The sequence below is a fragment of the Neovison vison genome, chromosome 13 (genome assembly GCF_020171115.1).
Source record: "Neovison vison isolate M4711 chromosome 13, ASM_NN_V1, whole genome shotgun sequence".
NCBI lineage: Eukaryota > Metazoa > Chordata > Mammalia > Carnivora > Mustelidae > Neogale > Neogale vison.
The window spans coordinates 110,669,673-110,695,065 of record NC_058103.1 but is presented as its reverse complement, the minus strand read 5'-3'; the positions used below and the strand labels follow the sequence as shown (position 1 = coordinate 110,695,065).

Here is a 25,393-nt window from a genome sequence, read left to right as displayed (position 1 = left end):
TAAATCTGACTCTAATGGACTTTTTCCTTCTCTTAAAATAATATTCTGTTTTTCCTAAAACTTACTAGGCAAAAATTTAGTAAAATTAGCTGACATTCAAGAGGATCAGTTGTCACCCTTTTTAACCATAGAATGATATGGTTCCTTCTCTCCACACGGTGGTGCTAATGGAGCATTACTAGGACCAGTATAGACCAAATATTTAAAAAAAATCCTGTGTAGCTATTTGTAATTTTCAATTCAGAAATGACCACTCAACAGCTGTTTGGAATGGATGCAGAACACCAGTTATGATACGTTTTTTAAAAAGAAATATATTAGTCATAGATTTTAAAATAAATATAAAATGAGCAAAACGGCAAAGGACTTCAAATCGATGAGGGGGTTATTATCACTTACAGTCTTTCACCAGGATATCTAGATCCTGCTTATGCAATATATTGGTCAGGATCCACATCAAGCTGATTTCTATTATTTATATTCCCAAAACTAGAAGATCCTAGATTATAGTTACAGGTTTCCAGGAATGAAAGCAGGTGTATTTGATGGTGCTGTCAAATGGTTCTGGATTATTTGGCTCACATGTGGATCCAGATATCATGGAAAATTTTTTCACTAAATTAAGAAATGTGTCTCACTACTTTTCACAGTCTGTTGAATGCTAAATGAACAAGCACTTACAAGGAAGGATGGGTGTATGGACCGTTTCAACTGAAATCGAGGTGTCCCAGTTGCAGGGGGCTCTGAAAATCAGTCTTGTATGTTTAGTTTTAGTTTAGGTATGTGGTTTTAAAACATGCCTTCCCAATGATACATCATTATTTCTTGAATGAAGGAAAGATGTCATGAAGTATGCAAAGAATCAAATTATTTGTGATCAAGTTATTCATGCCACATTTCAGTCTAGCTAGGACACAGCATTCGGCTGAGCTAAGCCACTTGAACCCCAGAAACGATCTGTGCTCATATTATTAATGTTGTAAATAAATGTTTTTAACACGTTCTTTAATCCAGAAACTCTTGAACACCTTCCTCATCAATAGCCACCATGCTTCAGTGGGGGAAAAGTCATCTTAAATTTGCTGCCCTTAAGAGAGTAGATCTTAAAAGTTGTCACCAGAAGAAAAAAAAATTGGGGCGCCTGGGTGGCCCAATCAGTTAAGCGTCTGCCTTTGGCTCAGGTCATGATCCTGGGGTCCTGGGATCAACCCCCACATCGGGCTCCCTGCTCAGTGGGAAGACTGCTTCTCCCTCATCCTCTGCAGCTCCCCCTGCTTGTACTCTCTCCCTCTCTCTCTCTCTCTGTCAAATAAATAAGTAAATCTTTGAAGAAAAAGAAAAAAATTATAACTGTGTGCTAATGGATAATAACCAAGCTTATTGTGGTAGCAATCTATACATATATCCAATCATCACTGTGTGCCTAAAACGAATACAATGTTATATATCAATTATTTCTCAATTTTAAAAAATGTTCTACCCATTCCTTTGTATAGCACATGAAATATGTACATATTCAATTATCACGGTTTCATTGTATTCCCAATTTTCTGTATGTCCTTTAATTCAGAATAAAAAATGGAAAGGCTTCTAATGACCACCAACTATCCCGTGTGAGAAAAGAAGACTGAGAGGGCATTTAGATGCAGCCGTTTGTAATTCATCAAGTCCTTGCCTGCTCACTTACAGCTGGCATACTCTCACTACCAATCCCAGGGTCCACTTCCAGTTTATACCACAGCTGATTTAATCAACTGAGAGAAAAAGTATCCTCCCTCCTCAAACATGGATTTTCCAGTGATGAGTCATTAAGCACATTTCCCTCACCCATGCAAGGCACATTCGACAATGCTTCATATTCTCTAATGATTTATCCAATTATACCATCAACAAAACTATCTGCCAGCATGCACACCTGTAGTAACTTTACATGTATACCATTGGTTCTCAAAGCACTACCTTCAATCACCTGCAGGAGGGAATCAGTTAGAAACGAATTTCTGGGTTCTACCCCAGAGCCACTAATCAGAAATTCCTTAGGAGTCAGAGTTCAGGCAATTTTGAAACACACTAAGGTTTGAGATCCAATAGTATCACCTCAAAGAGGAATGTTGCCAATGCTGGTTCTGTTTGCCCTTCCAACATGTTTTACTTTGTAGCTATTTTTTTTAAAGTGTTTTGGCAACAGTGTAGACCATCCTCATTTTGACTGGCAGGAGGACAAGTTTGGGCAAACTTCTGTTTTGCTCCTTTCTCTGACTTCATTGACAATATTACTCAATATAACATACTAGAAAGCATTATTTTGCCCTTGTTCTAGAAAAACCTGAAAATTAAAAGGAATTAGATGTAAATGGATTCTTAGTCTACTAAACACAGTTTCTGATATTCTTCATCATACACGTAATTCACCCTTTCCATTTCTGGCTCCTGCATGAAAGTCTTATTCTCAGATTTCCTTGTCACAGACAGATTTATTTTTCATATTTGTACTATAACGTGTTCTTTATTAGGTTTGCGAAGTTTTTCTGAGACATTGTCTTTCATTCTCCAAGTGCATGTATATTTAAGAGAAGAACTTATGAACCAATGATTCATTTTTAGGTACTGGAGAGGAAAGGGCGCACAACAGTAACAAAATGCAAATTTATCAGACAATATACAAATAATGCAAAGAGATGCCATAAACCATATTCTATTTTACCACGACTAGCATGGAGATGAACTGACCAACACAGCCCTTTAGTACATGTGCAATCAATGAAAATATTATAATTAAAAATGAAAAAAATCTGTGAAATAATCATTAAACCTACATGTCAGGTTTGTGAAATGCATATGCACTAAACTGTTTCTTTTTGCTTCTGAAATGATCAAACAGCTTACAGTATTTTTTAAAGATTTATTTATTTGAGAGAGAGAGGGCATGCAAGTGCCTGTACGTGGTGGGGGAAGGAGAGGGAGAGAGAGAGAATCTTAAGCAGGCTCCATGCCCAGCAAGGAGCCTGACATGGGGCTTGATTCCACGACCCTGAGATCATGACCTGAGCTGAAACCTAGAGTAGAACACTTAACCAACTGAGCCACCCAAGTGTCTGCAGAACAATATTTTATGCTTCCTAATCCTTTTTTTTAAAGATTTTATTTATTTATTTGACAAAGAGAGACACAGCAAGAGAGTGAATACAAGCAGGGGGAGTAGGAGAGGAAGAAGCAGGCTTCCTGCTGAGCAGGGAGCCTGATGTAGGACTTGATCCCAGAACCCTGGGATCATGACCTAAGCCAAAGGCAGTTGCTTAATGACAGCCACCCAGGCACCCTGTGCTTCCTAGTTCCTAAGAAAATTCTGTTTCTCTCTCTTTCCTTTCTTTGCCAATAGAGATCCCTTCTCTCATTTTAACTGAATTCAGAAACCTGAGATTGAACCTCTCTTATGAAGTACTCCCCAGACCCTGTGAGCTGGGAACAGATGAAAGACATGCCCTGGCCCCCCAGACTCCACCTACAGACAGAAGGCAAAGTTGGGCTCTTTGATATGAAGGAGGAAGTGGAATCCTGAGAACCAGAAGAGAAGAAACAAACAGAAGGCTGAAGAAACCAGGTGGGGGGAGCAGTCCATTCTGGCTCCCCTCTGGTACTTGGGGACACAGTTGTTGGGTCTAGCTAACTCCCTTAGATGCCCTATTTCTTTTGGCCTCACTAACATACTTCTCAAAAGCATGGTCTGCATCCACAGTTTCCATTGCTTCATCACTTACTTCCTCCTTGCCCCCTTGCAACATAGCTCCCAGCTCCCAGTTTCGACACTCCGGTACTCTCCGTGGTATCTGGCCCTCCCTCCTTCCTTCCTACTGCATTACCCGAGTACCTCTCAAGGGTAGAAGAGCATATCAGAATGGCCTGTGGGGCTTTGCCAGCCTCCACCTCAGAATCACTACTCCAGGCCAATTGTGTCAAAAGCTCAGGAGGTATTTGCTGAAAGCTCCTGGGCACTTCTAACCTGACAATCATGCGGAGAGTTTCTAGGAGACACCGGTGCCCAGGCCCTCATCTGCAGGGTTTTGTAACATGTTAACTCGGTTCGGTTGAACATTTCCCAGAACTTCCTTTCCAGTTAGGGTGGCTCACAGGAGAGATCTGGGGGAGCTGAGGGAGTGGAGGTGACGCCGCAGCCATTCAGTAGCTCTCATACATCATTGCTTAGCTGCTGGCTTGTGTGGTTGCATAAACCAGGACCTGGACCTGAACCTGTTCTACCTTCCCCAAGACCCTCCTTCAGTTTCTCCAACTCCTTGGCCAGATGCATGTGCTTAGCCCCATGACAAAGGTCCCTGGCTTCTCTGAGATACCCAGACCTTCCCGGTCAGAGGCAACAAACCCTGAGGCAGGTCTCAGTCTGTTATGGGTCTTTAGGTGGTGTTTGCTGGTATTTACACTCCCCACCTTAGACCCGCCTTCCCTTCCTGACTGCCTGACCTGTGGACTTCAAGTTTCAGTGTCAACACCTCAGAGACGGCTTAACCAGCTGCCACAAGTGCACAAGGTCAAATACCTGTAACAAATGCCTTCATATGTGAGTATGTTTCTTCCACTGAATCTTACCTGAAAAACCACTCCAGACCAATGACCTCAGAAGCTCAGAGGTGAGGCCCGGACACAAGCATTTGTTAAAAGCTCCTCAGGCTTCTAACATGGGTAAGTACCATCTACGCTAGAGTGAAAACCTTTGCATCCTATTGCAAATATATGCCAGAGCGAGCTAGTATAATTGATAGGAATAGATACACCCCACCACCCCAAGCTGTCTTGCCTGCCCCTAGAATTGAAAAAGATCTAGAATCCTGTTCTGCCCCCACCCTGCCTATTTTGTCCAATTTATTCCTTTTTCTTTTCCACAAATACAGCTCCTACCCATCTAACAGATCACCACAATCTTCTTGTCTCTAGTATTTCCTCCCTTCACATTAGCCCATGCACCTCTCCCAGACTGATCTAGAGAAGTACTTACCACACCCCTCCATGTTCAAAGGATTTCAGCAACTCCCTGCTCCCCAGGATTCAGCAACTCTCCTTACCTGGTATTCTAAACTCTCTAGACACTGACTTCTTCCCACCTGACCAACCTAATCCTTCTACTCCCTTCCCAATGTGAAAGCTATCCTTGAGTGTTCTTTGGTCCTCCATCAGCCCAAAGAAGAACAAAGCAGTTGTCACACAATAAAAACAGAAAGGTCCTCCTCTGGCTTCCTTGGATTCTGCCTACAAACCAGGGCCAGGAGCTGGGTAACATCCCCTATCTCTCTCTCTCTCTACTTCCCCTTCCTTCTCAGCTCCACTAACTGCCTCCCATTTATATTAAGGGTAATTAATACATACACTCTTGGGTTCTCATTGTATTAGAGATAGAAAGAAAGCAAAGCACAAATTCCTTTGTAGAGATGCCCTTGACATTTTAATAAACAGTGGCTACCCCCTTCTTTCATGTCCAATCAATGCTACTGTGATCCTATTCCCAGAATTCAAGGAAGACGACATTATTTAGATGATTCTCCACCACAAAAACACAACCTAAACCAAGGGAAACTTCATGCTCATGCTCCTCTCCCAGCACAGAAATTTCAAAGCTGATAGGCCTTCCTGTATGCTGGGACTCTCTACAGCAGCACATGAACTGGCTTCGAAATTTTCTTGCTCAATAGAGAGAATTTACTTACCCCACACATCTCCTACTTGCATCTTGGGAAAGCAACCTTCCATAGTTAGGGCATTTTCCCTCAAAGGTGTCTTTAAACACCAAGAGATTGAGAAAATGGTATTGAAGCATGGCCCTCACCCAGTGTTTTTCTTTGGGTTCACATTATCACATAATATTAATCTGTAAAGCAGGTATTATACTTCCCAAAGCCTACATCTAAGTGTGCTGTTTCAACTGTTTGCTTTTACATCTCCTGTTATCCATTCATGTGCTACTGTTTGTTTTGGGAATGTTTTTTCTAGATTTCTCCACAAAAATACTCACCCATATTTCTCTGCAAGTCCTCTTGCTTCCTCCTCTTTTACTACTCTCTGGTCTTCAAGATCACTCTTATTTCCACATAACACTATATCTGGGTTTTCACAATATGCATGCATTTGTAGCTGGCCTGTATGGGAAATTATCATAGGTAAATAATATGTGTGATCAATGGAGAATATACGCAAATGTGCTCTGAAAACTTTTGGATATATCCAACTTAAAGTGGATATACGGACATAAGGAAATGATAGAATGCTTTCAAAGCATCAGGAACCTAATCTGCAGAACGGAATGGACAGGGCAGAGATGTAGAACTTATCCTTAAACACATATCCCATCTTATTTAAATCAGAGAGGAATGGGAGAAATGGCTAACCCTCTAATAGTGCATGTGTGCATGTGAGCGACCATGTGTACATAACCTTGTGGCTATCTCTACTGAAGGCCATTGGAGAAAAACTTGGGAGAATTTTTAGTGCTTACTGTTAATCATAAAGCTCTATATTTCATATGGTGTCTCCCCATCGCAATATTTTTAAAAGAACTGTCTTCTTTTGAATGAACTAGCTTGTTTCTATCTGAAATGCTTTCACATTTTTCTATTATCCTAAGGCAGAATCAATTCAATTAATATAAGAAAGATATAAGATTAAATGAGAGAAAACCATTCTAGAATAAACAGGAAATGACTCTGTCACCAGAACTAAAGGGAAGCAGAAGACTACAATTCTTATTCCACAGCGTTTATTTCTTTTCACCTGAAAACCTGAAAATAGGCATACTTTTAAAAAGCAATTAAACAAAAAGAGTTTCATTAAGCTAAATAGTTTAATCTCCAAAGAAGTAAAAGAAAGCTTTATTTCTTATTCATCTTATTCATAATGAGATTAGAGCAGCCCAAATTTTCACAATAAGACATACCTAAAAGTTGGTATGGCCTAATTTATTTATCATAGTTAACCAGAAAAGTGTTGACATTTTAGTTCCTCATTACAAAGTTATGTTCATTATATCTTATCAAGAGAAAATCTAGTCAGCAAGAATTCAGTGGTCATCAACATAGGCCAGATACTTGTTACAGAATTTCAGGGCCCTGACCTTTGCCCTCAAGAGACAGCTGGGGAACAAGGCCTACACAGGCAAAACCAAACTCTGTATGTTTCCTATAATGGCCATGTGCTTTCTTTCCTGCAAGATGGCACCCATGCTGTTCCAATGTGCTTGAACACCCAACCACCACCTTCCTTCCATGAATTTCCACCCTTCTTTTAAGACTTGCCTCTCAGTTACCTCCATGGTGAAACCTTTCCGGTCTCCAGAGTGGCTCTGTGCTCTATTAATCCCATACATGTCCAGTGTCATGATTATGAGCATGAACTCAGGACTGACTGTATCCGAGACTGAATCCTGGTTCTACTGTTTACTAGCTGTGTGACCCTGAGGAATTCGTTTCCTCATGTGTAAATGGTAATAATGATGGTACTTACTTTGCAGGGTTAAGGTGTGGATTAAGTGAGCTAATTCATTGATTCTTCAGGTACGGTCCATGAGCCTTCTCATAACTAGGGAACTTGTTCAAAATGAAAATTCTCAGGTTGCACCCCAGGGCTACTGAATCAGGAATGTTGGATATGGAGCCCAGAATCTGTATTTTAACAAGCTCCCTGGGTGATCTAGATGTACACTTATACTTGAGAACCACTACATTAATATGTGAAAGCATTTAGAAGTGCTATGAAGTATCACCAATAATGATGTTTAATAGCATTTGTTTATTTTGGAGACTCCAGGAAGTGCTATTATTGGTGATTTTTCCTTTTATTTCTTCCTTCCTAATTTTTCTACAAAGACTGAATTAATTATATAAAAAGCAAATTAATCAATTCTTTAAAAAATCCCACTAAGCAAAAGACACATACATAAATAACTACTACAACTCATACTGGTTAAAAGCCACTAAAAATCCTACAGGTAGTACAAAATATAATAGCAGTTGACAGGAAGGAAAAAATTTAATCCAACTACAGTTACAGAAAATTTCATGGAGCCCATAATTTGCCATATTTTAAAGAATAGGCAGAACTCCAACCAGTTTTTTAAAAGGGGTGGTTATGGAGGGAGTGGGTGTGGGGACCGCTTTCAGACAGGTAGAATAATAGGAATAAAAATATACAGGCAAAAACATGTAAAATATATACCTATTGGGCTCTTATAACATTCACATGAGGTTACAGAAACAATGTTTAGAAATTCAGACTACTTTAAAATTTCTTTACAAAATAGGCTGCCACTCAATGAGGAATACCTAAGGGCATGACTTGCTCATTCTCTGAGCTCTAGGAAGATAGGTAAGTGAATACAACAGTACCTGATTCCTTCCATGTAGCAGGCTGAGAGACCTCAGCTTTCTGTTCAGTCTTCTGAATTCAGCAGGGCTCACCTTTCGATTTGCATGTATCCCCTTTCCAAGGGGCATGGACAGCTTTGGAGTCAAGGAGAACTGACTGCCAAGGCAGCCTGCAAAGGAAGGGTGCAGACCCGCTCTCCTCTCCCCAGGCCACTTAGGGCCAGGAGCCAGGTACTTGTTTAAGACAACAGTGCCTTTGTTCTAGCCTGCACCCCCCAAAAGGAAGAAATAAATAATCCCTATAATATTCAAAATGCTAACAGGCAGGGGGAAAATAAAATGTATAGACAATAAATTATTATTCCTAATGAAGATTTGATATTATTATCTTTGATCTCAACATTAACTTGGGGGAGAATAGTTTCCATTGAAGATATGAAATCCTCAAAATGTGTAAGTTTTCTCTACCTAATGTGCAGTAAGAATTCTCTTACACTCTAAGGATAACAAAATAAAATGTATACATTACACATAATTTCACATAATTTTGTTATTTATCTAATCAGCTAAAAAGTCCAGATAGGCAAGATTTATCTGTCTCAGAGTTTCCATTTTTATCTGTGAAAACAGATGGGTTGATGACAGTCCTTATCCTAAAATAAAGACACGTCACCTGTCTGAATCTTCACCCACAGTGCTTGTGAGGATCAGGTACAAAGTATGTGAAAATGCTTTGAAAATCACAATGCACCATGTGAATTACTTATTTAAAAACTCATTCTTAAAAATAAGGTTATCAAACCAAAAGGCTATCAAAACCACAGCCAATGACCCCATTGTAATACCAAAACACCAAGTTATTTTTTAAATTGTCAGTATTTTAAGTCAGTATTTTCATTTTAAGGATTTGGATGTTAAGAATTTAACACCACAGACTTCCCCAACAGATTCTCTGGGTTTACACTAACACAACTAATGGAGGAAAATGTAGGTTTGCAAGCTGTTATTTATTTGATCAAGTGATAGGATTTTAAGTGGCTGTTAGCCAACCATTTGGGAGATCAGGATCTCTGCAAAGAGCCAAGATGAGGGTGTGTGTATGTTTACATACGTGTCTGTGTGCATGTGAGTTTCTGTGTGTGGCTATAGTACTGGGGACCACTTTTGCCAATGTAATTTTAGAGTCTTCCATGATGAGATCCTTCTGGCAACCTCCCTGACCTTAAAAGGAGAAAAGGGAACTCTGAGTAAAGAAGAGACATGGAGCCAGGAGTATGATCTTCTAAGCCTTCAAAAGATATTTATGTCTATGTAATAGATGTATTATACCCTGGTGATATAAATTCTGACAGCATAAAATAGGCAAGCAGATACTCAGAGATTTAACCTTTATAGGTTTCTCTTTCCTTATCTATAAAATGGGTAAGAGCATCCTCTGTTTTCCACACGTAAATTGCTGCCATGTGCCTCCAGGATAAGAACTACTCAACAAATCAAAGTTAGTATTACTAGGAAAAGCAGAGTATCTCAGTAATCTTTCCTCCAAAGTAAAATAGTACTAGGAGCTCCTTCAAAACAACTTAAAACAGAAGTAGAATTTAAGAGAGCACTGTATTTGGGAAGTGGGGAGTGGGAGATGGAAACAATAGCACTTACTTATCCAGTTTCTGACATTGAGGAAACTCTGCTCATTCGTCAGATCAAAAAGCAGAAGAAACCCCATAGCATCTCTGAAGAAGGCTGTTGTCAAGCTACGAAACCTAGGAACATAAAAGTAGATAGGTCAGCTAAACATGACCCCACTCGTGAAATATAAAACTACCAATAGTGCCCTCAGTCTCTTTCAATAATTCATCAATAACAAATTAGATGTTTAATAATGTGCCATTGCTTCAAATAACTTCACATTATACATGCAAATTGTATCTCTTTATTTCAGAAGATTTAGCAAATTGTGCTACCAAATAGATATCTAAAGTCAGAAAGAATACTTGAAAATATACTGAGACTTCATAAACACCAACAATTACCAAAGTTGTATTTGGAATTCAGTCTTATAACAAACTGATGGATACCAGAGGGGAGGGGAAGGGAGAAAGGATGAAATAGATAAAGGGGATTAAGAGGACACTTATGATGAGCACTGAGAAATGTATGGAGATGCAAAATCACTCTATTGTATACCCAAGATGAATATAACACTGTACATTAATTATACCAGAGTTAAATAAAAATAAATAAAATAAAAATGGTCTCTGTAGATTTTTAAAAATTAAAAAAACAAATTGGATGGTGATATTCCAAAAGTATGTAAGACATTTATTGCTTACATAAGTTTATGTGTTAATGGACCATGTGATTTGAAAAATCAGACTGCTAGACAGGGATCACAAGAACTAGCTCATGATCCCATAGTCTCAGTCAAGAATTTACTTAGTTAAGGGGCCCCTGGGTAGCTAAGTCATTGGGCGTCTGCCTTTGGCTCAGGTCATGATCCCAGCATCCTGGGATCAAGCCCCACATGGAGTCCCACTTTGGCCTCCCTGCTCAGCCGGAAGCCTGCTTCTCCCTCTCCCCAACTTGTGTTCCCTCTCTCGCTGTGTCTCTCTCTGTCAAATAAATAAATAAAATCTAAAAAAAAAAAAAAAGAATTTACCTAGTTAAGTAGGCCTAAAGCAATGGTTCTTGCTGTGTATGTTTTCCTTATCCTGAGAAAGTTCCGCCTCACTTGATGTTATAGTAGGTTCCATGACCTTTTAATTTCAGTCTCTAAAGAGGTCTCATAAGTCTGCTAACCATTTCTTTGGCTTTAAGGTGGGAGTAGTATTGACTCAGACCATATCCTTTCTTGATACTCTCTCTTCCAAGGCTTTATCCTGCCATCTCTCCTCTCCCTCTAAAAGTCAGTTTCCACTTTATTTTTATGTAAAGTCAGCAACTGACAGGCAGAAATTCCAGGGAAGAAAATACTAGTATGAAATTGCCATCTAATCTTCTAAGTTTTCTCCAATATTTCTAATCAATATTTTTACAAAAAGAGTCCTTATCTTTTAGGAATACATACCAAAGTAGTTATAAATGAAAACATCTGACATTTGGAATTTGCTTCAAAATAATTTGGTGGGTTGGATAAGAAGGGATGGAAGTATACATGAAATAAGATAGGCCACAAATCAATGACTACTGAAACTGGGAAATATGTATATGATTTTATTATACTATCCTCTGCAGTATATCTTTGAAGATTTCCCTAAGAAAAAGTTAAAAAACAGAACACTTCAGGGGTACCTGGGTGGCTCACTCAGTTAAGTGTCTGACTCTTGGTTTTGACTGAGGTCATGATCTTAGGATCCTGAGAGTGAGCCCCAAGTGTGGATTGAGCCCACTCAGTGTGGAGTCTGCTGAAGTTTCTCTCTCCCAAACACCCTCCCCCTCCCCCACCCTGGCACATTCTCTCTCTCAAATAAATAAATCTTTTTTAAAAAAATAAAAAACACAATACTTCAAAGAAACTGTGAGAGAAAACAGTAGCTATAACTAAAAGAAATTTTATATCAAGATTTCATGTGACTTATTTTGATCAAGCAACTTCTGACCATATGAGTTAATTCTAATCAGATTTTCTGTGAGGTTTCAACAACCAGGTAAGAATAATGCATGTAATTCTGAAGTTGTCTTTTTAGCTGTGTAAACAGCAAAGGTAAATGGAGAAAAGTGTGTAAATCTTAAAGAGCAATAACATGAAGAACAAGAAGAACAAGAACAAGCAAAACGAAGGAGGAGGAGGAAGGAGGTGGAGGAGAAAGGAGGAGGAGACAGGAGAAAGATTGAAGAAGTAGAAACTGTATAAGTAAGATAGTCTATTTGGAAAAGGATTCATTTTTCCTTTGACCTTGTATGAAATAGACATCATTATCATTTCAGACTGATAGATTTCCTACTAATTTAGCAGCATGTCTGATCTAGGTCCAAGTCAACTAATCAGCTGGCGTTTTCCTGCTCAGGTATGGTGTGAAGGGCATAGCTGGTTTTCCCTTTCCTCCAGTAAGGAATACATAACTAAAGATCTCATACCTCTCCTGCCCTGCTGTGTCCCATAATTGCAGATGGATTCTCTGGCCTCTGCCAATGGCTCCATCAGGTCCATTGGCTCTATACACCTAAAATAGCAAAATGAAAGAGAAAAAGAAAACTTTTGAAAACAAATAATTCTTCTCACTTTTCTATTCAGTAAAGATCCCATAAGCATCTAGACTTCTAAAAAAATTCCATCTGGAACACAACCTTATTTTTATATTAGTCCAAATAATTGTCTTTGGATAATACAATAATTTGTATTAAAACATAAATATACACATTATATATTTTTATAACTATATTATTAAATATATATAACACATAATTTGTATTAAAAAAATCGTCTGCTTACTTTTCCTCAAAGTTCCCTCAAGTCACTAGTATTTTTCCCTAGCCCATCTTTAAAAAGTACTCTAAAGTAATTTTATAGGAAGGACCTCTGATGATCTCTTCCTCCATAAAAGCAATGAAACGTTGGCAAAAAATGTCAAAATTCACTTTTTCCAAACACTGGAAATTAAGACTCACAATGTTCCAAGAAGCATCTAATCAAGAAAAATGGCTGAATATCAGTAAAAACAGTAAACTTTGTGCTGTTTTAATTTATCCTATTCCCAAACCACTCTTCCAAGCTCCTCAGTAGCCTTGAAAACCAAGAAATGTACTATTATGGTAGCTGTGAAAACAATCAGCATAGTAATCACTGAAGGGAGTAGAGGTAAAACAGATTTGAAGCTCCCCAAAGTCTCATCTCCAGAGAACCATCTGAAAGTTGCCTTTAAAGCTCCATTCCCAGGCCTTGACTTGACTTTGCTAAACTCAGAGCTTGCTTTATAGCAACCTTGCTCTTACGGCATTTGTTGAAAACAAACAGGAGCAATTATTTAGCATCACAGCTACCAAAGGCAGCAGTACCAACTGGGGCTAACAAAATCCAAACCAAAAAACTTGAAGACAAAAATAGGGAAATGAGATGTCCATGGGGAGATTTGAAAAGCTCAAATATTCCCTGGAATGTACCAGGCCAGTCTCATACATAGTGCTGTACATATGCCTGGGAAAGACTTGAAAAGAACCAATGATCATATCTCGAGTTAACTTTGAGGCTCTTTTCATGCAGGAAGTGAAGGTTAAGGCAGCGTTGTGAACTATCCATAGGAGCATTAGCACCTGTCCCAAAATGAACACACACACATACAGAGTGTGTCATAAAAAACTGAAAGACTTACTGATTCAAGAAATCTGACTACTCAGGGGCACCTGGGTGGCTCAGTCAGTTAATTGTCCGAATCTTGATTTTAGCTCATGTCATGATGTCAGGGTTGTGAGATAGAGCCCCATGTCAGGCTCTGTGCTCAACACAGAGTCTGCTTGAAATTATCTCTCTCCCTCTCCCTCTGCCCTTTCCCCTCCTTGGGAAAGGGGAGAAATCGGATTCCAGAGTTGCCAGATTATATTATTTAAAATGTCCAGTTTTCAACAAAGTTTATGAGACACAAAAAGAAACAGGAAAGTATGGCTCATACACAGCAGGGGAAAAGAAATCAAGAGAAACCACCCTTAAGGAAGGCCAGATGTTGAACTCACTAGAAAAAGATTTTAAATCAGCTATTATAAAAACGTTCAGAGAACTAAAGGAAATCATGTCTAAAGAATTAAAGTATAACGCCTCCTGGGTGGCTCAGTTGGTTAAGCATCTGCCTTCAGCTCAGGTTATTATCCAATGGTCCTGGGATCAAGCCCTGCATCAGACTCCCTGCTCAGTGAAGAGCCTGCTTCTCCCTCTCCCTTTGCTGCTCCCACTGCCTGTCCTTTCTTATTCTCTGTCTCTCTAAAATAAGTGAATAAATTTTTTAAAGAATTAAAGAATAATGCCTCACTGAATAGAGAATATTAATAGAGACAGATAATATAAAAAGTAAATGGAAATTCTGGAGTTAAAAAGTACAATAACTGAAGTGCAATATTCACTAGAGAGGTTCAATAACAGACTAGAACTGGCAGAAGAAATAACCACTGAATCTGAAGACAGGTCAGTTGAGGTTATTCAGGCCATGGCACAGATGGAAAAAGAGTAAAGGAAAATGAACAGAGTCTCAGAAACCTATGGAACCATCAAACATACCAACATATACATACTGGCAATCCTAAAAAAGAAGACATACAGAGGAAGAAAAAAATTTGCAGACATAATAGCCAAAAACCTTCAAAATTTGATGAAAAACATTCATCTGCATATTCAAGAGGGCACCAATAAATTAATAGAGATTGACTAGACACCTCATCAAGCTGTCAAAATCTGAAGACAAAATGAGAATCTTAAAAGCAGCAAATAGGGACGCCTGGGTGGCTCAGTTGGTTAAGCGGCTGCCTTCAGCTCAGGTCATGATCCCAGCGTCCTGGGATCGAGTCCCACATCGGGCTCCTTGCTCGGCAGGGAGCCTGCTTCTCCCTCTGCCTCTGCCTGCCACTCTGTCTGCCTGTGCTCACTCTCTCTGACAAATAAATAAAAATCTTTAAAAAAAAATCTTTAAAAGCAGCAAATAAAAAATAATTCATCACACACAACGGATCTAATAAGTCTAACAGCTGATTTGTTATTAAAACCAATAAAAGCCAAAAGGCAGTAAGATGACATAATCAAAGCGCTGAAAGAAAAAAAAGACTATCAACCAAGAATTATTGTTTAAAATTGAAAGAGAAAGTAAGACATCCCCAGATAAACAAAAACAAAAAATTCATCACCAGCATACTTGCTCTATAAGGAATAATAAATACAGTGCTTCAGGCTGAGACAAAAGGACACTGTGCAGTAAGTCAAATCCATAAAAAATGAAGAGCACCAGAAATATAACTACATAGATAAATATAAAAGAAAGTATAATTTATTTTTTTATTCAATTTAAAGTATTTTTAATATTTTTAAATTTTAAATTAAGTACTTTAAAGTATTTTTTAATTCTTTTCTTCCATCTTATTAAAATACAACTGCATGAATTATTATAAATCTGTTGATTTAGACACATTGTTAGACACATAACAAGATATAATTTGTTTGACAATAAGTGCAAAGGAAGGAGTAGGAAGTGAAGCCATATGTAAACACAGTTTCATGATAGTAAAGAAATTAAGTTGGTATTAATCTAAACTAGATTGTTAAAAATTAAAAATGATAATTATAATCCCTAGGGGAACTATTAAAAAAAAACCTCAAATATATAGTAAAAATAATGACAAGGGAATTAAAATGAAATACTAGAAAGTATTTAACACAAAATAAAGTAGTCATGAAAAAACAAAGGAACAAAAAATAAGACACATAGAAAACAAGTACAAAATGGCAAACATAAATCCTTTCTTATCACTAATTATATTAAATATAATGAACTGAGGCACCTGCGTGACTCAGTGGGGTAAGCCTCTGCCTTTGGCTCAGGTTAGGGTCTCAGGGTCCTGGAATCGAGCCCTGCATCAGGCTCTCTGCTCAGGAGGGAGTCTGCTTCCCCGCTCTGTCTGTCTGTCTCTCTGCCTACTTGTAATCTTTCTGTCAAATAAATAAATAAAATCTTAAAAAATAAATATAAATGAATTAAATACTCTAAATAAAAGGCAGAAATCGGCAAAATGGATTTAAAAATATGACCCAACCCTGTACTATCTACAAGAGACATACTTTAGATTCAAAGATACATAGAGGTTGTAAATAAAAGGATGAGGGTGAAATACCATGCAAACAGTAACTAAAAGACAGCTGGAGAGGCTACGCTAATACCATAAAGAAAAAAAAAAAAACCTTTAAGACAAAAACTTAATAGGGACAAAGAAGGATATTTTGTAATGATAAAAGGGTCACTCCATTAAGAACATATAGGAAAAAGTGTTCATCATCATTAGCCATCAGGGAAATTCAAATCAAAACCACATTGGGATACTACCTTACACCAGTTAGAATGACAAAAATTGACAAGGCAAGAAACAACAAATGTTGGAGAAGTTGTGGAGAAATGGGAACCCTCTTACACTGTTGGTGGAAATGCAAATTGGTACAGCCACTATGGAAAACAGTGTGGCAGTTCCTCAAAAAGTTAAAAATATAGCTACCCTTGTGATCCAGCAATTACACTACTGGGTATTTACCCCAAAGATACAAATGTAGTGGAAAGAAAGGCCACATGCACCCCAATGTTCATAGAAGCAATGTCCACAAATAGCCAAACTATGGAAAGAGCTGAGATGCCCTTCAACAGACAAATGGATAAAGATGTGGTCCATATACACAATGGAATATTACTCAGTCATCCAAAAGGATTAATACCCAACAATTGCATCAGCATGGATGGGACTGGAGGAGATTATGCTAAGTGATATAAGTCAAGCAGAGAAAGTCATAATACAGTAAGACAATACAACACACTGTGGTAGAACAGAGGACAAAACCACATGACCATCGCTACAGATGCAGAAAAAAAAAAAAAAACCTCTGAAAATATTTAATTTCTTTCAGATAAAAACTCTCAAAAGTAAAAAAGAATGTCAACTTGAAAAACAGCATCTATGAAAAACATAGAGCTTACATTATACTTAATGGTGAAGGTCTGAATGCTTTCTCCCTGTAATCAAACAAAATGAGGATGTCCTCTCTCATCAGTTCTATTCAACTTTTATTGGAGGTTTTTGCCAGGGTAATTAGGCAAGAAAAAAAAGATCTCCAGATTGGAAAAGAAGTAGTAAAACAGAAGATGACATGATCTTGTATATAGATATATAAGGAATATCTATATTCCATAAGGAATATAGATACATATTATATATATATATATATATATAGAACCGTAAGGAATAAATGCACACACACACACACACACACACACACACACTATTAAAACTAATAAATAAGTTCATCAAGGTTTCAGTGTACAAGAGGAATTTACAAAATAAATTGTATATGTCTATACACCGGCAATAACAATTCAAAGTGAATTAAGAAAACAATTCAATTTCCAGTAGCATAAAAAATAAGATACTTAAGAATAAAATGAACAAAGAAGCATAAAACTGACACTTTGAAAGCTCTAAAACATTGTTGAAAGAAATTAAAGATCTAAATAAATGGCAAACTATCTCATGTTCATGGGTCAGAAGATGTAATATTGTTAAGATACTAATATTCCCCAAATTGATCTAAAGATTCAGTGCAATCTCTATCAGAGTCTCAGATGGCTCCTTGGTAGAAATTGATAAGCTGAACCTAAAGTTCAAATGGAATTGCTAGGAATCCAAAACAATCCTGAAAAAGAAGAACAAAGTGGGAGGGAGGACTCATGTTTCCCGATTTCAAAACTTAGTACAAAGCAGAAGCAATCAAGGCAAATACTGGCTTAAGGATAAACATCTAGATGAATGGAACAGAATTGAGGGTCCAAAAATATACACTTATATTTATGGTCAACTGATTTTCAACAACAGCATCAAGACCGTTCATGGGGGAAAGCATAGTCTTTGCAATAAATGCTGCTGGTAAAACTGGATACCCCTATGCAAAAAAAAAAAAAAAAAGAAGTTGGACCCCCTTCGCACCATATATAAAAATTAACCCAAAATGGATCATAGACCTAAACATAAGGGCTATAAGGGCTATAATTTATATATATATATACATATATATATGGATAAATATATTCTGGATAAATTATATATATAATTATATATATACATATATATAATTTATCCAGAATATATCCATATATATATATCCATATCTATAAATATATATTTGTCCATATATAGAACATTTATCCAGAATATATTTTTAAAACTTATAATTTATATATATATATACACATATACATATATATATGGATAAATATATTCTGGATAAATTATATATCTATGTATATATATATATATATATATAATTCACTAATTATATATATATATGGTTCACTAATCACACACTGAGGAGGGGCCCAAAGTTCAAATGTGCACAGCCAATATATTTGTCCATATATAGAACATTTATCCAGAATATAATTTTAGAACTCTTTAAAGTAAGGAATAAAAAGACATCCCATTTCTAAACCAGCAAATAATCAGAATAGACATTTCTCCAAAGATGATATACAAATGGCTAATAAAGCACATGAAAGAAATGATTGCTCAAAAATATCTGTCATCAGGAAAATTTATGTCAAACTTATAATGAGATACCACTTCACACTCACCAGAATAGCTATAAAATAGACAATAACAAGAATTGGTGAGGATATGGTGAAAATGGAAAACTACATTGCTGGTAAGAACATAAAATGGGGGACGCCTGGGTGGCGCAGTTGGTTAAGCGACTGCCTCCGGCTCAGGGCGTGATCCTGGAGTCCCGGGATCGAGTCCCACATCGGGCTCCCAGCTCCATGGGGAGTCTGCTTCTCCCTCTGACCTTCTCCTCGCTCATGCTCTCTCTCACTGTCTCTCTCTCTCAAATAAATAAAAATAAAATCTTAAAAAAAAATTGTTTAAAAAAAAAAAAAGAACATAAAATGGTGCAGCATCTTTAAAAAATCTGGAAGTTACTCAAAGTTAAATAGAGAGTTATCACAAGGCAAATCAATTCCATATAGCCTAGGTATATACCCAAGAGACTTGAAAACATAAGTCTACACAAAAAATGTATATGACTGTTAATGGAAGCATTGTTCATTATAGCCAAAAAGTAAAACAACCCAAATGTCTATCAATGGATGAATGGGTAACAAAATGTGGCATACCAATACAATGGAATATTATTTGGTCATACAAAAGAATGAAATTATGATACATGCTACAATGTGGATGAACCTTGAAAACATTATGCTAAGTGAAAGAAGCCAGACAGAAATGGCCACATATTGTATGATTCCATTGATGGGATATGTCCAGAAAAGCTAAATCCATGGAGAATAGATTAGTGGCTAGCAGGAGGATAAATGGGGAATGACTGCTAAAAGGCACAACTATGAATATACTAAAACCCACATGTTGTACACTTTCAATGGGTGAATTTTATGTCATGTGAATTATATGTCAATAAAGTGATTTTTTAAAAATAAGGTTATAAAATGGGAATAAATATAATCACATATATATACTGATTCTAGCAATTATATGTCAATACTAAAAATTTAATGAAATCCTATTCTTACTCAGTGGGTCTGAGTCTTTGTAAGGTTCTCTGACACTGGAAGAAAAGACCTCAAGTGAGTAAGAGGGAATGAATTCTTTTACCCTAGAAGCCAGACACCATTTATCTTTTCCAGGTAGAATATGATCCAGTGAAAGATCTTTGTCTCCTGGCCACTTGTTGACCTGCTTCATGGTAACAGCCAGTTTTTCAACAAGAATTATAGTTCATGATGAAGGCCATCTTCTCTCTGCAACTCTGATACAGTGACCTCCTCCCCTGCCCTCTACCAGCATAACTTTCAGCCCTATGGTCCCTTAAAGAGAAGAAAAAAGAGCCTCTTCCTTCACCATCCAGTAAAACCTCCATGTTCCCTTGGTTACTTCCCAGGTCAACATAGACTAGTGGCATTCTCACTCCCACGCCAACCTCACCTTCCTGGCAGGAGCGACGAGTCTGCCACTTAGTGCTCCATGTGGGATTGAATTAAGACAAAGGCTACTAAAAATAACATCAAAGGTAGAAGAAATAGTCCACAAAACAGGAGCAGAATGCTAGGGGGGGTTGTAGGCTTCATAACAAATGTAGGCAAATAACTTGGAGGTGTTCTGAGGGAACATGCATGTCAAAAGGGTATCAAGGGAAAATTTTGAAAGAAATTTTCACATTCGTCTCATTGGTTTTATAATAAAGTTCCCTCAGCACAACCTTTTAAATCACATTTCCTAGACTGAACATGATACACTTTCACATGCACCCTTCAATTTTATATTCCAAACTTTGTCCTTCTAATTCCTACAAAATAAACTAGACAGACAGGCAAATGCTGATTCAGAGATCACATTTTTTTATATAGAACTTACCACTCTCTTTTCCCTGAAATCAATGCCCACTGTCGTGATAAATTTGGAGTTAAATTTACCATCTGTGTACTGGTAAAGTACACTGGTCTTCCCTACTCCAGAGTCTCCCAAAGCCAAAAACTTGATGAGGTAATCGTAGTCGCCATCAGACATAATGAAGAACTCAGTGGTTCACCTATAAAATATAAACAAATGCATATTTCCTAAAAAGCCATTAAGAAATATTAGCATCTTCCGTGAATAAGGTGAGTTATATTAATACCCAGTTCAATAATTACTGTTTGACACCCATATGCCAAAGGGTTCTGTGAAGAGGATTAGATAGTATTCACTGCCCCCAAGGACCTAATAATTTGCTAGATGAGATGTTAGTAAAATAATAAATAACAGTTTAATTTAAATTTAATATACATATTATAGTACCATTAAGACAAAAATTCCAAGTCAGAATAAAAATTAAGAAGATAACCAGCACTAAGTCTTACATGCAGATCACACAGAGTAACAACTTTAAAAAAGAAAGAAGGAAGGAGAATGTTACAGGAATAATAATAATTCTTAGGGTACAAGTAGTTCCAATTCCCCTTTCTTTTTCAAAGTCTCCTAGTGCTAGATCCTTGGTTTTTCTTTTTTACTAGGACATCTAGGCAATTTCACTTATCCTATTCATTTTCAAAGGTCATTATAGTTCCTTCAAAGACTATACTAAATTCACAAGTAAAATTTGGCTGTGGCTTCCTTATTTTTTTTTAAGATTTTGTTTATTCATTTGAAGAGAGAGAGATCACAAGTAGGCAGAGAGAAAGAGGAGGAAGCAGGCTCCCTGCTGAGCAGAGAGCCCAATGTGGGACTCCATCCCAGGACCCTGAGATCATGACCTGAGCCAAAGCAGAGGCTTAACCCACTGAGCCACCCAGGCGCCCCTGTGGCTTCCTTATTTTGATGATGGTGATGATGATGATGATTATATACCGCATATTAAGTCAGACTTTTCAGAATACCACTGCTCCCCGGGGAGCTAAGTTCCGGATTTATCCAGAGATCACAGTTCCATTACAAAGTGCTCATCTCTCTATACTTGCCTTGGTACTCAAACAAGAAATGCTACCAATTCAGGTCTTAGATACTGACTAAAATGGAAGTCTGCCTTACAGAATAAAAATTTTTGTTTTTACCAACAAGACCTACTAACCATGGTAATTTTTATCTTTTATCAATGAACACTTTTCATGACTTGTTTTTAATTCTCTAAATAGATTGCAACTAATCAAAGTATCAGTCCAGCTGAAAATGTAGTCTATCTCCAGGGAAGGCTTACTTCTTTTTATGCTTACATTTCTAATACCAATAAACCCTCCAGAAAAATCAGGGAAATAGCCAACTATCCCACCACCACTGACAACTCCACATGTCATTCAAACATGCATATTCACCCTTCCCATCATCACCCCCACACATTAGATGCCCTACATTAGATATTGCTGATTTTCCTCCCAATGTCTAATTTCACCCAGCCTCACATTGAGAAACTTTACAATTCTCAATGCTTCCTATAGGATTATTTCTATAGACCCTCAAAATTAACAATAGCTCAAGGAAGGACATTTATTAATTTTCAAGGGTTCCTCCCCCTACCCCATCCTTAACTTGGTGACTCACCTTATGCTCAAAATTCCTGAACACTGAACCCCAAGAGCCACTGCAATTTACTTCCTTATACTGCCTCAGCAAAGATCTGGGACATAATACTGAGATATGGCTAGTCAGCTGATAAGGGCAGAGACTCCACAAACATTCATAATTCTATTTGCAAACTATAAAGAATGACACTTCACAGATAACGGCTTCCCTTTATTATAGCTTCTGTATTCACAGGTTTTTTTTTTTTAATTTTTTTTTAAAGATTTTATTTTATTTATTTGAGAGAGAGAGACAGTGAGAGAGAGAATGAGCGAGGAGAAGGTCAGAGAGCGAAGCAGACTCCCCATGGAGCTGGGAGCCTGATGTGGGACTCGATCCCGGGACTCCAGGATCACGCCCTGAGCCGGAGGCAGTCGTTTAACCAACTGCGCCACCCAGGTGTCCCTGTATTCACAGGTTTAAGTTGCCAGTATTAATGGTATATAACAGAATTCTTCTCTAGAAGATGACCAACAGGGTACAAATAAATATTCTAGCCCATCATATCACAGGATCTCATTTAGCTCCAATAGAGTTAAGAATTGAAAAGCAGGTCCAGATAATGTTTAATCATTTTGGAGGTTCCTCTAAAAATAAATGAAGAAGCAGAAAGCAACTCCAAATTCTGCAATGAGAATGATACAAGACAACACTGTGGTTACCTTACTTCCTCTTTACTTTTTAATTTGAACTAAGGGTGGTCATCTATGTTTTTATATCATTTAAGGTGTAGAAGAAAATGCTGTCAACAATGGCATCACTCTTCTAGAACTCTCTAAATCTACTTGAATGGAATTCAAAGACAGATCAAACTCTATTGGCTACACCAAAATTGACTGTGTTTACTTATCATGGGAGAAGAATCACACATATAAATCTTAAAATTTTCTCTGTGAGATTTTCTATTCATATTGACAGCAATACATAACAGTTTGTTCCCAAATCAAGACATCATAAACAAACATAACAGTCATAACCAACCAATACCACTACTGAAGGTATATAAATATCACCATCAATATTAATCATTGTTTGCTCTCTTCAGATCACACCTCTAGGCAATCTGCCTCGTTAATCTGAAAATAAATGTCTAAAACCTCTCACTTTCTGGGTTCAGTTTTCCAAAGTATGAAATAGAACCCATAGAGGTTAACTCATTTACACAGTCTAGAATACAAATCCCTTAACTCCAGGTTCCTGTCTGTCTCCAAGCTTATTGTCTGTTACTCACACTTCCACAAATGTATGTTGGGCTTAAAGGTGACCAGGTATTATATAATACAAGGTAGCCTACTAGGAAACACAACCTCCAAAGTCAAGCTGACCTGGGCTAAATTCCATGTTTCCCGCATACCTCATATGTCTCTGAGTCTTGGATTCAGGTTTTCCATCCTATGAAAAAGAAGATACTATACACTCCTTCACACCATTGTTCTAAAGATTAAACAAGATGCTTTGTGAAGCACCCAACACAATGCTTGGCATATGTTGGACACTCAGTAAATTTTAGCTCACCCTCTTTACCCCATTCTAGACAGACCAAACTAGCCCTGAAGACCTAACACAATCTCTGAAATTATCTCTGAGTCACTCAAAACATATTTCTAGCATAAAGGAATTCTGACTGGCTCAGAGTCATTTGCTAAGTCAACACAGACCACTTTCAAAGTAATTCTGATCTTTTTTGGCTGATTTAAAACATTTTCATTTTAAATTGACCTGACAATCGCAAAAGAAGTTATGACCAGCCTAAAAACAGGTTCAAATCTGTATAAAACACTGCAGTCCATACTACTAAACCCATACTTGTTTAAAAAAAAAAATCTGAATGGTTCATTTTTTTTTTAAGTTTTTATTTATTTTATTTATTTTATTTATTTATTTACTTGAGAGAGAGAGAGAGAGAGAGCATAGAGAGAGAGAAAGAAAGTACAAGTGGAAGGCAGAGGGAGAGGGAGAAGCAGGCTCTCTGCTGAGCAAGGAGTCTGATATGGGGCTCGAACCCAGGACCCTGGGATCACAACTTGAGCTGAAGGCAGATGCTTAACCAACTGAGCCACCCAGGTGCCCCCTGAATGGTTCATTTTAGTTCAGAATGAAAGAGTTGAGTTCAAAGAGGTTACACCTACAAAACTACTTTAGCCACTTTGACTAAAACTAAATATATTTAATGAAAATTACTTGGGTCGGGGTGCCTGGGTGGCTCAGTGGGCTAAAGCCTCTGCCTTCAGCTCAGGTCATGGGTTCAGGGTCCTGGGATCAAGCCCTGCATCTGGCTCTCTGCTCAGCGGGGAGCCTGCTTCCTCCTTTCTCTCTCTCTCTCTCTGCCTGCCTCTCTGCCTAATTGTGATCCCTGTCTGTCAAATAAATAAGTAAACCTTTTTTAAAAATTATTTTTGTTTCAGGGTGCCTGGGTAGCTCTGTGGGTTAAGACTCTGCCTTCAGCTCAGGTCATGATCTCAGGGTCCTGGGATCAAGCCCTGCATCTGGCTCTCTGCTCTGCAGGGAGCCTGCTTCCCCTCACTCTCTCCCTGCCTCTCTGCTTACTTGTGATCTCTGTCACAAGGTCACATACGCAAATAAAATCTTTTTTAAAAAATTATTTTTCTTTCTTATTGTTATTCAAGTCTTGAGTGGTATTTCAGGGGCCTAGTTTCCACAAAGAAAATACTTCAATCCCCAAATATGGAAATAACGTAAATGATGTTTATGTTGGCATTTTAGAGTGGAAAGTTAAACACTGAAAACACACAGTGCAGAATTTGACATCTGGGACACCCAAACAACATTTTGTGCGTACTATTTGCAGTGAGCATTCCAGCCTATTGATGCTTAAGAAGCCGGTTCATGAAGGTTTTTCCCAATTGCATTACTTTTGTTAAAAATGGGTCAGAAGCCAAGGTCAGATGCCCACACACGAAGTACTTCACAATCTTTACCACAGCCCTACAGTAAGGTGCTACATACCAGATACACTTCCTCTCTCAGTAGGATCTCAGTGACATTCTGTCATGAATGCCCCAATGAGAAGATAAGTAAGTGGGTCTTGGGCAGTCTATTCACATGCTAACATGGGCTCAATGCCAGCACATTGTTGAGAGAAAAAGTGGAGGTCAAAAACATGGACTCTAGAACCAAATCACCTGGATATGAATCCAGTCATTTCACTTTATTTTTTTTTTTTAAGATTTTATTTATTTATTTGACAGAGAGATCACAAGTAGGCAGAGAGGCAGGCAGAGATAGGGGGTTGGGGG

The 25,393-nt window shown here is 37.7% G+C and overlaps 1 protein-coding gene across 4 annotated transcripts in view; it reads right to left on the bottom strand.

Moving 5' to 3' along the window:
- RAB27A (RAB27A, member RAS oncogene family) overlaps positions 1-25,393 on the bottom strand; it is a 78,510-nt gene that overhangs the window by 8,214 nt on the left and 44,903 nt on the right. For all 4 annotated transcript variants that reach the window (XM_044229643.1, XM_044229642.1, XM_044229644.1 and 1 more), the window contains 4 exons: positions 20,457-20,631; positions 12,438-12,523; positions 10,020-10,123; positions 6,020-6,143 (listed from right to left, as the gene is read on the bottom strand). In XM_044229643.1, coding sequence (XP_044085578.1) covers positions 6,020-6,143; positions 10,020-10,123; positions 12,438-12,523; positions 20,457-20,609 — 467 coding nt within the window. In that variant the 5' untranslated portion in view covers positions 20,610-20,631. The remainder of the gene's footprint in view (positions 1-6,019; positions 6,144-10,019; positions 10,124-12,437; positions 12,524-20,456; positions 20,632-25,393) is intronic.